Genomic DNA, 14,772 nt, shown 5'->3' with positions numbered 1-14,772 from the left:
CTCAGTGCTGGGCAGCAGGAAGAGGGGTTCTGCCTTGAGTAAGTCTGCAGCCCACATGTAGACATTCTTACTGCTCTGTGTAATGAGCATGGTGTTAGCCTTCTTCAGGTCTTTTCTTGGTTCCAGTTGATAGTTAGCCTGGAGACATGGTTCTGACAGAGATAGGATGGAATGTGTTTCTTTCCTTCCTGAGCCCTTTCCCTACCACCTCTAGAATCTGCTCCAACTCATCAGATCTCTGTCTTTAGCAGCTGGGCTGCTGCACAGTCCCTGACCATGTATAGTCCTTTTTGTTGTTATTGTAGGGGAAAAAAAAAGCCTAGGAAAAATACCCATTTTGCTAAATGCCAGTAAAGGGCTTTGTCTTGCACCTGTACTTATAAAGGGTGAGATTTATTGGTCTCTTTGTCTGAGGAGAAAGAGTGGGTCTGATTATCAGATTGCACACGGGAGACAAGTGCTTATGTAATCAACAAACTGTCTTGATGTCAGAATATGATTGTGCTGGAGATAAAGTGTGAAGGGAGAAAGCACTGGATCCTGACATGCTGTTGGCACTGAGCGTCCTGGGCTGCTTCCTGTAGTTGCCAGTGCTTATGAGGAAGTCAGCTCGTTCCTGGACAAAGCCCTTGTGCGGGTAGGGGATCTCAGTAACCAGCCATGTTATCAGTCAGGGTCAAAAGCCTCTCGCCTTGTGGTTTCTGAGTCTGGAGAAGCGGGAGTTAATCTGTAATCCCTCAGTGAAAGGATCCACAGAGCACACATTAATTCTTCCTCTCACCTCTCCTGCTTTAAGTGGTTAAGGTCTCTGAGCTCTGTTTAGCCTGTGAGCCCTGGTTCTCAGCTTAATAAATACTTGGCTTTGCTCTAGTACCTTTCATTGTGAGGCTGTGAAAGCTTTTTACAAACAAACATTAACCCAAGTGGGAATGGGCTTAAACAGCAGCATGAAAGGTTTAGGTTAGGCCTAAGGTATAACTTCCCAGTATTTATTTTATTATATTGTCTCTCTCCCTTAAGTTTCTGGTATAAGTCTTATAGGTTGTCAGTATCAGGTACAGGGACTGACTTTTAAAATTTCATCCCCTCTTTATCCGGTGCCTTGGCAGAGCTGATAAGATGTGGTCCATTGTTGGAGGCATTAATGCAGGGGAGTGAGGGCTGCCCCTGGAAGGATCTCAAGGCCCTGTGTCTCTAGGGGTTGAGTTCAGGTCCTTTAGCAGTAAGCTATAAGCCATGTCTTGCTGGACCACAGGCAGCCTGGGAAGCGTGGAGAGGGAGGGAGCGAGCTCACGAGGCTCCTCCCAGGCTGATCATTCTAGGATTGCTGACCACTGGAGAGGAGTGTGAGAAGGCCCCAGGATCCTGGAGGTCCCCCCACCCCCCACCCTCAAGGGTAGGAAGAGGTGGGCCTAGTCTGTGGTGAGAGACCCTGCAGAGCAGTGCCCCGGCTTTCCTTTTCAGTGTTGTGCTTTTCCTGGGGCCCAGGGCAGATGCTTATGCCCCTTATACACAGGTGCTGAGCTCTAAGTCCCATCTCCAAGGAGGGAGGGTTCTTGGCAGGCGTGCCATTGTTTCCTGTGTGAGACTTTCTGCAAGCCCTTCACTGTTCATGTGAGTGACCCTTAGTGGGAGCCAAGAGAAGAAGTAGACCTCACCTTGCCCTGGGAAACTCAGACTGGATATGAGACAGCATATAGACCCTGAGGCTTTCCAAGAAGAGTGGCTGTGGGCCCTCTTTTCCAAGATAGTCCTGACCCAAAGCCCCAGCTCTGAGCTTGGGGATATGACTTGGCCCTGGGAGAACTGAGCAGGAGAGAAGCTGGGTGAGAAAGGGCAGTGGTGGGTGGATGGGTGCCAGCCGGTCATCTGGCTATTGGACCTGGAGTTGGCAACAGGCCTACTCCGGACTCTGGCCCCTGCATGAGACAAAACACAGGGCCCTGCCTGCTTGGTGTGTGGGTCTGGAAGGCCGACAGGCTCTGGGTGCTGGCTGGACTGGGCCAGGATGGGGCTGCCAAGAAGAACGCAGATTCCACAAGGACAAGGTTTCCATGTTTTTCTTCACTGCTGGATCCTTGCTCCCTAGAATGGGGCCCAGCCTCTCCAGGAGTAGATGTTGACTAAATAAAAGGAGGAGTCTTAGCACTCCAAGATGAAAGCTGCAGACCCTGGCTCTTCCCTATCCCCACCCCTGGCCTCAGGGCACTACCTTTTCTCCTCTTTTGCTCAGGCCCTCCCTCTGCTGGGCAGTTCTTTGGTCTCCCAAGCAAGGAAAGGGTGTGGAGGTGCCAGCCGGGTGGGCATGCTGTGGGTTAAAGCCTCGTGAAACAACAGTGTAGTTAATCTTTCTAATTTATTTTCCTTTTAGACCATGGGAAGTCTGTAGGCAGCAGCTGTTACCCAATTAAAATACAGATTAATATAAAAACAGTTTCTGGAATATAAAATAGAGTGGCTGTGTCCTTACACTTCCTTAAAATACCACCTAATAATGACTTGATGAACTACAGAAACCCACCTAGAGGAACTCAGCGTTCTTAAAATGAAAATTTCTTCCCTAAAAGGTGTGTATTACCATTCCGTGTAAGTCGCTATGAGAAAATAACCTTCCCTCTTAGAGCCAGCGGTTTCTGTGAGTTGGGTATTTGGTATTCATTAAATGTAATTATAGTTTAATTGGAGTTTAATCCCCACCTCCCACACTTAAAAAATAAATAAAAAGAAGTTTCCAAGCAGGCCTAAGATGCTACCCTGTCTGGAAGTGGCCAGGGGCATGTTGGCCACAGTGATTTCCAGCTGGGTCCACATCTGTGCAGGTCCTGCCACAGGCCCTCCAGGCAGCCTATCTAGTCTGTGCTTGAGGGATATTTTCTACTTCAAAACAAAACAAAACAAACCAAAGCAACAAGCTGGTTTGAACCTAGGCCTGACCTTGGTGGAACAGAGGTCCTTGAGTCAGAAATTCTCTAGACTAGGTTTGTAGCCTTTTTCGTCTGCTAAAGGTGCCTGTTTCCTGCTTGGCTAGTCTGTATCCAGGGCCCAGGTATGCCAGGTGAAGGGTGGATGCCTGGGAGCTCCCTCTGGCCCTTTGCTCTGTCAGACAGGGAAGTGCTGGACACTGGGGCTCAGAGAAGGGGTGGACTTGAAACCAGGTGTGCCGGTCCCGTGTGAGCATATCCTGAGTTCTGCAGGAACTTCTGAGAAGCTTTAGGTGAATTTACTTCAGACTGTAATTTGGGGGGGAGTTATTGAGCCCATTGAATATAAAAGACACATAAAATCAAATTTTCTGCAAAATGAAAGCTGAAACAGGTCTGAGACCCACCCCATGGTCAGGATGTGGATGTGTACTCGCATCTTGGGGCAGGAAATTGTGGGGAAACTTGATTCCCAAGGCTGTCGGGTTCGAAGCCTACAGCTGTGCAGGTCAGAGTCTTTTACGGTAGGAGGAGAAAAACAGAAAGGAAAGGATCCAGTCCAGCTTTGAGTCTCTGCGCCCTGGTTTTCCACCCATTGGCTATTTCTCTTTCCTTTCAGCTCACTGGGATTATTCAAGCCATGGTGGATGGTCAGCCAAGCCTGCAGCAAGTGCTGGAGGTAGGTTGAGTGACCTTTAATTCCTGACCTCTGACCCCATCCTGCTGTCTTCCTCTCCCTCCCCTCCCTAGAATGTAGCCGTGTGATTTGACTATGATTATGGCTTGATTAGAATAACATTTGCTGTCACATCAGTGACATGCTGTTGAGAGTATTGAACCATTGATCTGTCATCTCCAGCTGTTCCCGTCAGGGTTACTGACAAGATGTCCGAGTGCCTCCGGGAGTCGTGGGGAGGCCCCGCCCGCTCCCGGCCCACGGCTGTGCTGGCCGTTGGCTCCAGTGGCTCCGGTGGCTCGGGCAGCCTGTGCTGGGCGGCTGGGAGTAGGGGAGCTGAGCTGCAGCACTGCGGCCAGCCCCGGGGACTGGAGGAGTTTTTGTTTAGCTTTAGTGTTGGCTTCTTGTGGCATGTGAGCACTTCATTAACTCCCCCAGAACTCCCCATCGATGGCTTTTGTTTGCTGTCAGCTCCTCCAGGAGGTGCGGCCGGCCCGCCTGCCCCACTGCAGCTTGCCGCTGGATGCATTGTGCCTGTCAGGGGTGCAGAGGCAGCGCTGGGTAATGATTCCTAATCAGAATAATTACAACAATTGCCTGTGTGAGGAAAATCAAATTAAAGGCTTTAGAACCCTTGGCAGAGACCCACACTTCTGGGATGTTCTCCTTGGGGAGCTGGAAAAGGTTAAGATGCTGCTTCTTGTGCTCTAGCCTGAGGGAACCAGGAAGCAGTGCTTGGCCTCAGCTCATCTCCCACCCCCGTTGGCCTGGGGTTTTCAGAGAGGAAGAAAGGTCCCCCTCCCACTCCCTTCTCTAGGAGGAGGGGAGAAGAGAGAAAGCCTGTGGATCTCATTAGGTGCTTTATCTTTAAGAGCAATAAACCCAGAGCTCAGCCCCTATCACAGGAGAGAGCAGAGCATCTGGGAGGATAGCAGAGCACATCTGTTTGGAGGTAGTCCACCTGGAGGAAGTAGGGTGGTGGCAGGGAGAGGGAGGAAGATCTCTTTCTTGAGCCTAGAGGGCCTGTGCCATGGGGGAGAGAAATGCAGACTGAATTTCCTGGGGCTCCTCAGCATGGAACTAGGGCCAGAGAGACAGGTCTAGGCTCACCCAGTGGCCAAGTGTGTTCCCTGTTCCAGGGAGTGTGCAGGCCCAGGCTCTGTGACCGGTCAGGCTCTTGTAGGGTTGGGAGAAGATGGGCTCTGAGGTGTCTCCCAGCCCCACTGACCCTCTTTTTGGGTGGGGAGATTCAGCCCTATGACTAAGGAGTGTCCTCAGCCTAGACTGCTCCCTCCAAGACCAGACTTAAGGAGAAAAAGGGGACCCTTCCTTCCCTATCTCCCAGCCAACATCCCAAAGCAAGGCCAGGGGGCAGGCAGCTTTCCCTGGAGTGTCTCTGGCTGGGATCCTGGGAGGAAGATTCTTATTCTGGGCCAGGACCAAACCAGGGCTGTTGAGGTTATAGAATTTTCTCCTCAGTGGCGCTGGTTAAGGGGGGAGATTGGTCTTCAGAAGGCTTTCTCCGGCTGACCCCAGGCCAGCCCTGAAGCAGGATGTTCAGAGGATTCTGAGTCTCACCCAGGAAGCTACTTTCTGCTGCTTCAGCATACTTTGTGGGTAAAGAGGGGAGATTCCTGGCATTGGCCTAGATAGGAAGTCTCTGGGAGGACAAGGAGACCAGACCGGGCTCTGCTTTTTCCCATTAGCCCTGAGTTGGTTATAGAGCTGAAGAGCTAGTTCTTGTCCTAACCAACGCCCTGAGCAGATGGCCAGCTAGATGTTTGCCTGACACATTTGTTCTAAGCAAGGCTCAGTCTGGGCTCCTCTAGACCTTCAGTAGCCAGGAGGGTGGGCCGATTGGGGGTTGTCTTGGTGGTCCCTCCAACCCTTTCTCCATTCAAACAGAGAAGGGAAGGAAAAGGACAGGCCTGATTCCAAATGTATCACTTCCCTAGACAGGTTCAAAGCAGAAGCTGCTCACTGCGTATCTGCTGCATGAGTGAATGGCCTCGGCCCTAAGCTTCCAAGGAGCAGTAAGTGCTTCTCATAGTGAAGGCCTGGTTTTGCTGGGCATTGCCTCCTGACAGTCCTGTCCTGTCCTGCTCTCTTTTCTAGGACCACTGTGCAGGAGTTGGGGCGTTGGGGAGCCCCCTAGCAGGTGGGGCACTTACCTTGGGGATTTAAGGCCAGTGAACCGGAGCGAGATTAGCTGACTTAGGGAGCTCCAGGTTTGCCTTACCTCTTTTCTTATGTAAAGTCTGCCTTATTTTCTTTAGTGACCCTGGGGAAAGGGTGTGTGTGTATGTGTGTGTGTCTGTGTGTGTGTGTGTGTGTGTGTGTGTGTGTGTGTGTGTGTGTGTGTTACAAGGGCTTGGGCCAGAGTGACTGGGGAGCCAAACCATTCAGCAGTGGCAGGTCCAGAATTTAGCTGCTGGGAGACCCTCAGGCTGAGGAAGATTCTCTGGTGTGCAGACTGTGAAGAGGGTCTGCAGAGTCTGGCACTGAGGAGCGGCCCCGATGTCCCAGGAGATAGGGCTACTGTAGCCATGGAACCAGGTGGGATCCTCGGCCCTATTCCAGGACTGCTTCAGCATGGGCCAGGCCTCCAGAATCTCTGAGGTTCCAGGAGCCCAGGATTACCATGGACTCTCTACTACCTGCTGGGCACACAAGGCCCTTCACAGTGTGGCCTAACCTAGTCCCCCAGCCTCAGTTCCTGCCCTTCCTTTCAATCACTGCAGACCCCAGTCACGTTATTTCTTACTCACATTTCAATCAAGACATCGAGAAGACACTGTGCTGGGTTAGGGATTAAGACAGTGAATAAGATAGCTAAGAGTCCCTGTCTTCGTGGTGCTGATAGTCTGGTGGGGAAGGCAGACATTAAACAGACAATTGCTAATCAGATACAGAATGTCTGTGCCTGTGCCTTTGCCTCTGCCTGGAGTGTACTTTCCTGTGTTCCATGCTGTCAGGCAAACTTGACCGCCAAGCCCTTAGTTCAGTCATCTTTATGAAGCTTTTCTGACTCCTTTCCTTGTAAAAGGTGGGGCTAGCCTCTCCTCTTCTTGGTCTGATGGCATCCTGGGTATTTCTCCATTGCTGTCTCTATTATATTGTATTAAGATGATCTGTCTTTCTCCCCTTCCCAGCTTACAGTCTACTTTTAGGTAGGCACTTAATACATTATCACATATAATTCTAAAAACAACCCTGTAAGGTTAGTCATCCTTTGTCGTTTTATAGATGAAGGAAACTGAAGTTCAGAGGGGTTAAATGACTTTTAAATGACTTCCCATCAGTGACACAGCCAGGATATGGAAGAGCCAAGGTTAGAACCCAGATGTGTCTGACTTTGAATCCCATGTTTCTAACGACTATGCGGTATAGCCTTTAAAAATAACCCTCTTGTGTGAGTGGAGCAGCAGTGTGGTCTGCTGCACTCTTGCCCCATGCCTGGGATCTTCTGAAAAATAGGCAATGCTTCATGAATTCTTTATGATAATTCTCTCATTATATACTGATTTTAGTATTTGTACTTCCAGTATGAGTGCAAATAAAACGGATCAAAGAGATGAAGGAGAAGAAAGACTTAAAGTGTGTTTAGGAGCAGTTTCTTTCCTGTCTAGGAACTGAGCTCAGCCTTCAAAAGATTCCGCTGAATTTGAATCCTCAACCAGGAGAGGAGAAATACAGAGTCTGGGGCCAGTTTATGAGCTTCTAGCCACTGCAGCAAGCAATGCTATCCCAGTTGTCAAGATGGGGCTATAGTCTGGCAGAGGAGCCTTTTCTGCTAGACTCATGGTGAAAGTTAACTTCACCTTCATTTGGGGAATAATCAAATTTATAAATTTGGTTAATAAACACTTGGTGGGAGGGTGGAATGAACAAATGAGCAAATGAAACTGGATTGGGGTTCCCTGCTTGGGGCCTCTTTCCAGCCTGTTCTTGTGGCCCAGGACAGCCTGTGTCTGTGCTAGGCTGTTCCTTTGTTTGAGGACCAAAGGTATTTGGACTGACCTACTAGGATCTGTCCTTATCCTGTCCAGGGTGGGCTGCCAGGCACTGGTGGAGTGGAGGGGTTCCCTGCCCCCCAACACTTGGGCTTGTGGGATCTGCTTGCAGGGATTGTCCTGCAAGGTCCTCCATAGTTCTGAGTCAAGGCTGAGAGCCCAGAGTGGAGGGATAAGATTACAATTTTCTCCTGCTCTGATTACAAGCAGCTTATCTGCATTTCACTGTTGTGGCTCTTCACAGACTCAGGGACTGAAAAAAAAGGAAAATCTCATCTGTTCTTGTTGTGTACTTTTCAGAGGGTCGATGAGTGGATGGCGAAGGAAGGCCTCTTAGATCCAAACGTCAAGTCAATTTTTGTCACCTGTGGAGACTGGGACTTAAAAGTCATGTGAGTATGAGCAGGACTCCTTTGCTGTCAGGGCTTGGAATCTGCAGGGCCAGGTTTTTCCTTTCACGGGCTCAAATGTCCAAGCCTGCAGGGCAGTGGGGTCAGTGGGTCCCTGGATTTGGGGCTGGTGGGGCAAGACGAGGGCTGGGGGCCATGCCTTCTGCCTCTGGAACCAGGAGTGGACAGGCCAAGTACCCTTCCAGTACTGCTGTCGCCTTCTTGCCTTTGCCAGGACAGCCCTTCCTGTTGTGCGGCTACATGTTATTGCTCTGAAAGGAAGGAGTTAAAAGAGGGTCTTTAATTTTTTTCTAAACCAGATACATAGTATTTACTGTTCTAAATACTTTAGAAATAGTAACTCATTTACTAACCTTAGGTATTCTTGTTATTCCTATTTTATAGATGAAGACATTAAGGCACAGAGAGGTTAAGTAACTTGCCCAAGAACACACAGAGCCAGAATTCAAACCTGGGCAACCTGGCTCCAGGGTCTATTCTCTTAACCATTATACTAGGCTAGGCTCTTATCTGGGATACGAGGCCCTGATGATCCCACGGAGAGCCCAGTGTGGAGATGAGAGAGGGATGCTTCTAGGAAGCTGCCCAGGTCACCAGCCTCTTCTTTCTTCCTTTGTCCACACTGCTTTTTCTCCTTTGTCTCCTGATCCTGCCCCAGGTGTGGAAGACAGAACTGGTTTCTTTGCTGGGTTGACACTTCTGCCTCTTGTCTCTTCTCCTGCCTGGATACCTGGCTTCAGACATCCCCCAGGGAACTGAAGCGGGGGTGGAGGTGGTGGGGGCACTGTTTGCTGAGGATTGGTAGAATCGATACCTCTGTGTTCTTTGTGACTGAAGGCGGCAGCAAGCATTCTGTGTGGGTGGGGTGTGTATGTGTGTGTGTGTGAGCTTTGGAACATAGGTGGGATATTGTATTGGCGGGGGCGGGGAGTCATGGCTCTAGAGTGACATTTTCTACCAATTCAGGCATTATTTTCTCACCAAGATCCTTTTTTATGCCTTTTGGATGCTGGGCGTTGAGGTGAAGTTCTGCACCCAGGTGGCTGTCCAGCCTGCTATTGGACCCACCCCTCTCGGTGAGACGGGAGGAAGAGCAAGCCTGGATCACCTAAATGCCGGCGCACCTGTCTCCCCCAGCCCTTAGGTTGAGTGCACACGCTGACTGTGCACCACATGCTCCAGAGCTCCCGATGACGCTCATTGTCAGGGAAATTATAGGGGCTGGGCCTGGAGGCAGAGCTGAGTCAGGGGAGGCTTCCTCGCAGAAGGTGAGGAGGAGGAAGGCTGTTGCTCTGGTTTACGGCATCCTGGGCTGCTTTGAGCACTCGAAGTGGGAAGGGACTTACGAGGAGCTTCAGCATGGGATAAGCTATCTGGGGTGAGGCAGGGTTCAGGCTGACACCCAGAGTTCTGGGGCTCATGTGGCCCAGGCCAGAGGCCCAGTTTCTCCAGTTAGCCTTCTGAGACTCCCATTCTCCCAATGGCTTTCTCTCTTTGGTGTGTTCATGTCCCAAACAGCCGCTTTCTGCATCTTCTGTGATAGCTGTGGATGGTGTGTACTTAGGTGCGTATATGAAAGCTTTCCTGTGCATGACATTGGGGGCTGTCTGGTTGGTTTCTCCATGAGAAGGAGAGGGGATGCTGTCTTCCTTGGGTCTGGCCTGTGCTGGCCTGCAGCACCATTCAGGCATTGGCACTGTGGGCTGTGGACAGATTTTGGTGACTCAGGAGGCCACTTTGCATCTTCACAAGAACTGATGTAATCAAGAAGAGGGATACGGTTAGGGAATCAAAGCATATATAAAAGGAAATCAAATGTTAATGAGCACATACCATATCTCAGTCCTCCTAACTGCCTTCTTGGGTAGGAGGTGGTGTCTCCCCTTTAAAGATGAAAAAAACAAAGCAAAATTAAAAACCAGGGCTCAAATTAGTAGACTCAGAGCTAGGCAGAATTGAATTCTTAAGGCCACGTAGCTTTCAAAAGGTGATTTGGGCAGACTTTGGTGGCTGGTTTGGGTCTGGTTCGGGAAGGCCAGTGAAGCTCTGAGAGCAAGTGTGCAAGGAGGAGACAGATGTCTGATGGCAGGGGTGGGGGGAGGAGAGCTCTGTGGCTGCCTTTTAGAAGCAGGACTCCGCATAACTGCTGGGAAGGCTCTTAATTAAATGTGTAACAAAATAAAAACAGCCAGAGAGGAAATCTAAGTAGTGCTGCGTGACGGTGCACAGCTTCTCCGTGTTCCGGAGCCTCTCGTCAGATGGCCCTCGTCAGAACCATCACCTTCTCACACGCCTGGTAAAGCCTGCTGATGCGCCTGACAAGGGTGCTGTTAAATCGACACCCACAACTTGTTAGTATGTGGCTCACTTCTTATTTTGACATCCATTTTCAGATTTAACTAAGTCTGGGGAACTCAGCAAATGTTTTCATCTCCCACTGTAGTCTCTCAGAGCCATGGTTCCTTCTCGTTGCTGTCCCTCCCCTCTCGCCCATTCCCTGCCCCGCCCCCCCAACCAGCTTCACATCACTTTTGTTGGAAAGGGCCTGATTAGTGAGGCACTGAGAAATGGGGACTGAAGTGGCAGCGAAATCCCACTGGAGAAAAGAAATCTGCTCCCATCCTGACAAAATCATTTTGTGTCCATCTTTTGTCAACCTGAACGGGTTGATACTCAGGTTTATGTGGGCTTTGATGCTATCGTCACAGATCCTGCTAAGGTGGGTTTTAATTTAGTGGGTGTAGAATTTAATTTTTCTTGTAAACCTGTCTAAGAAACGACACTTGTGGTTTTGGCTCTTGGTCAGCTTGCCTTCCCTACCTGATCTACCTTTCCTTTGCCTTACCTAGTGTTTCTTGAAGCTCCTTGTGGAGTTTAGTGTTCTTTCACCAATTTTCTCTTTTCTCCGCTTACCCAGGCTCTCTGTATTATCTCTGTAAAGGGCTTCCACCTTTGGCTTGGTGGGAGGATAGGGCAGATGAAGAGTGAGGAATGACACCTGCACAGGGGCTGCCCTTGAGGAACTCAGCCTTTCACCTATAGCTTGGAGACCTAGGTTTACCAGCTGAACAGCACAGGTGGCTGAGAAGCTAGACCAAAGGCTTTCCCAGTGGCCTGTGGGTCTGAGAAGAGGGGCAGATCAGCAGTATGGGGGTGGAGTGGGGTGGGCTGGGAGTGGGGGATAAGGAAGAGCTGCTATGAGGGTGGACCTGGTCCTCAGTGCAGTCTGGGAAGAGGCGCTTTGGAGGAGAGCATCAGGATCATCAGACACGGCTGCGGGGGAGCAAGGTCCAGGGGTCTGCTCAGGGGCTGTTGAGAGTGCCTTCATCCAGCTTGCCCTCAGCTTTGGAAAAGGGAGTTTTCCTGCCATTGGAGGTTGACTGTGTGAATGTGGGGCTGGCACATTTGACTTGCTTGTTTTCCCAGCTTTCCTCGTGAGGTGTGTATACCATACCCCTCTGTTGGTGCTGTGTAGATGTGGACCAGAAAGTCTGGAGATCAGAAGATACTTGCTCAACGTTTAACATAATTTTGTGTGAGACCATCTGAACTAATTTTGGAACAAAAACCTCAGCCACCTGGGTAGAAAACTGTGAAAAAATCATGATAATTTCTAAGAATGCCAACTGGGGGAAAGTACTTAATACTATGCTGTCTAGTCAAAGAAAAAGATCTATTCCAGTTACTTCAATACTCTGACATGAAGGATTTTGTGTTATTTTGTTCTTAATTCATCATGGAGAAGACCCAATCAGGAGGCAGGTGGAAGCATCTGTGTGAAAGTGACACCTGAATTCACACCCTTTTTTTTTTCAGATGACGGAACCCTTTCCAGACTACACAGGTCTCCCTTCTTGTTTCAAGTGCAAACAAACAGGATGTCTCTGATTGAAAGGAAAAAAAAAAAAAAAGACACTTGCTCATGTTACCCTACTCACTGTTTGACTGGGGGGCGTGCAGTCCGTGGGGACTACTGAGGGTCATGCAGCCAAGACTATGGAAAAGCCGAGACTGCTGTCACCTGGAGTCCCATGGTGGTGGAAGCACCCACCTGGAGGGCACTGTGGGGCAGTGACTGTCTTGTGGGGTGTAGATGAAGGCTGAAAAGCTGAGCCAGCGACATGCTTGCTGGCATCAGGCTGGGCCCTCTTGGCATCCTTCAACAGAGCTGACTACATCATCCTTCTTGAAGCACTCTTCATTTCTGGTTATGTTTCCTGTTTTTCTGACTTTTCCTTCACATTCCTTTTTGCAAATTCTTCCTTTTTTCTTAAATTTGTTGTTTCTTAAATATTGGTATTTCTTTGATCTCCCTCCTAGCTGTCTTTTCTTTTTATCTGACACACTCACACTTACCAGAGTGATCTAATCTATTCCCCCAGCTTCAACTATCCTCTGTACGCTGTCTTCTCATCTTTTCCTCCATCTGAGAAATGGGAACTTACACGGCAGCAGTGATCCAATTGGAGAAAAGGAATCTGCTCCATCTGCCATCCGAACTCCCAGCCTTCATATCCAGCTCCTGTTCTCTCTCTTACCTGGATATCCACAGACCCCTTAAAGCTCAGGTGTTATTTTTCTCCCAACACCTTGTCCTGCAGCATTCTCTGGAGTAATGACTGACTGGTACCATCTACCCAGTAGTTCTGTCAGAAACCTGCAATTCACCCTTGGTTCCTCCCTCTAGCCATAACCAATTAATTGCCACACCCTATTGATCCTTTGTCTCAGAGATTTCTCAGAGTCTTTGCCTTCTTTCCAAACCCACTGCCACTGCTCTAGTTCAGGTCCCCATATTCTTCTTGGATTCCTGTGAAAGTCTTCTTTCTCACTGGTCTAGCTGACTGTCTTGCTTCTTCTATTCCTTTCTCCTAATTGTAGCAGATTACATCACACCAGCTTAACAGCCTTCAAGGCTTCCCCTTGCCCTCCAGGCAAAGTCACACTGTTTATTGAAGCTTTTAAGGCCCTTGTTTATTTCTCTAGCCTGATCTCTTGATGCTCTCTATGTATTCAGCCCCCACCCAGCCAGATGCTCTGGCCAATTCCTAAGGATCCCTCCTGACATCTTTCTCTAGGTGTCTTCCTGTGTGTTCCTAGAGCACGTGTGCTTATTGATGCATGAAATTGTGTTGTAGCTGCCTCGACTTGTCTGTCTCTTTTCCTAGATTGTGGGCACCATTACAACCCTAGGACAATGCTTGACATGTAGTAGTTGTGCAATAAATGTGTGTTGAATAAATGACAAGTAAGTTATGGAGTGGCCCTGTGGAGTACCCTGCTCAAGAGGAGTTGTAGAGGGTCATGGTGGGTAGACTCAGGGAGAATGGAAAGCAAGAAGAAACCGCGGGCCCTCCTGTGCCAGCCTGAGTGTGAGGGGTTAGAGGACTGTACTGCTAGTGCCAGGAAGCTCCTGGGTTCTCCCTGCCAGCACTGGGTATTGGGCCCTCCACAGTGGGTACTGGGTGAGATGGCGCGGGGGCCTGAGCAAGGGAGGAGGAGTTTGGTTCTAGGTGCAGTGGGAGGGGTTTTCTCTGAGGCATTTGTGCCCCCAGGACTGAGGGCTGAGACTGCTCTAGGAAAGTTATATCAGATAATAAAGATACCCAGCATTTATTGAGCACTTACTACATACCAGGAGCCCTGCTGGGCTATTTATATATTATCTCATTTAATCCTTACTACACTCCTATGAAATAAATTATTTTTAGAACTTTTTTTTTTAACAAATGAGGAAACGGGCCCAGAGAGGTAAGTAATTTGTCGAGGGCACACAACCAATTTGTGGCAGGGATTTGAACTCTACAAGCCATGTGTGTAACCACTCTGCCATCTGACCATCTGCTTCTCTTCCTTCATGGCCCATGGCTTTGTGGTAGATGGGAACGCCCTTCCTCCTCTCCTTTGTTCGCACTGAGTGGCAGAGCCCCGGGATGTTCTGACACCCTAGGCTTCTGGTCTGGTGTTGGCGGAGGTCTGAACTATTATGTTCATTTTGCTGTGGGGGCGTGGTTGACCAGGAGGTGTGGTGGGGGATGATTTGGGGCTGTCTGAGAGCCTCCCTACTGAGCCACAGATGAATGAATCCTCAGATCTCTTTTAAGGAAACCACTGCCAATATCACTTCGGACACCGCTGTCCTGTAGTGTGTTTGGAAGCATGTGGGGCATCTCATCGTGTCTCTAAGCTCATGAGACCCGTGCCCCTTGTCTGTGGGTTTGCCAGTTGGTCCCGGCACTGAGCTGTATCACCTTTGATTAGCAGCCTGCTGGGGGAAGGGGCTTGAGTAGGAACTCCCTGGCAGTCCTGACTTGTCTCATTTCCTGATACTTTTATCTGTCACTGCAAACGCTTGGGCTCCCCTCCTGAACTAATTAAGTTTGCATGTGTTTAGACACATTGCCAAATAGGGCTTAGTAAAGCGGAACTGAGCTACATCTCTTTCTGAGTAGGGAAGGAAGGGTATATGAATGCTCCACCACGAGGGCCGGGAGAAGCGTGGATGACATGGAGCGGGTGTGTACAGATGATAGGCATTCTGCCCTGGCCTCCTCGGGACACAGCAGGCCTGCAAAGCAGCCTTCTGATTGGCTCGCAGCAGCTGATGAGGGCCCACCCTCAAGCTCTCTTAGTGAATTGGGCGTTCTAAGAGGGCTGAGGGTGGAAAGAGGGCAGGCTCTGAAGTAGGATTTTTCTCCCAAGCACAAGCAAAACTGAATGTCACGTTTATTAGTGGGATTTGCAGGGGGAGT

The 14,772-nt window shown here is 49.6% G+C and overlaps 1 protein-coding gene across 20 annotated transcripts in view; it reads left to right on the top strand.

The window, feature by feature from the left end:
- ERI3 (ERI1 exoribonuclease family member 3) overlaps positions 1–14,772 on the top strand; it is a 124,002-nt gene that overhangs the window by 35,257 nt on the left and 73,973 nt on the right. For 17 of the 20 annotated variants that reach the window (XR_009049147.1, XM_057708615.1, XM_057708563.1 and 14 more), the window contains 2 exons: positions 3,541–3,600; positions 7,911–8,002. Coding sequence is in view for 17 of the 20 variants with exons in the window: in XM_057708615.1 (XP_057564598.1) it covers positions 3,541–3,600; positions 7,911–8,002 (152 nt within the window). In the remaining 3 variants the exon portion in view is untranslated. Of the gene's footprint in view, positions 1–3,540; positions 3,601–6,843; positions 6,929–7,910; positions 8,003–11,836; positions 13,241–14,772 lie in introns of those variants that run through there. The other 3 variants (XR_009049150.1, XR_009049151.1, XM_057708572.1) reach the window with 3 other exon arrangements.

The sequence above is a fragment of the Hippopotamus amphibius genome, chromosome 1, assembly GCF_030028045.1.
Source record: "Hippopotamus amphibius kiboko isolate mHipAmp2 chromosome 1, mHipAmp2.hap2, whole genome shotgun sequence".
In the NCBI taxonomy this organism is placed as follows: Eukaryota; Metazoa; Chordata; class Mammalia; order Artiodactyla; family Hippopotamidae; genus Hippopotamus; species Hippopotamus amphibius.
The sequence above is the reverse complement of the archived record's forward strand: the minus strand, read 5'-3'. Positions and strand labels throughout refer to the sequence as shown.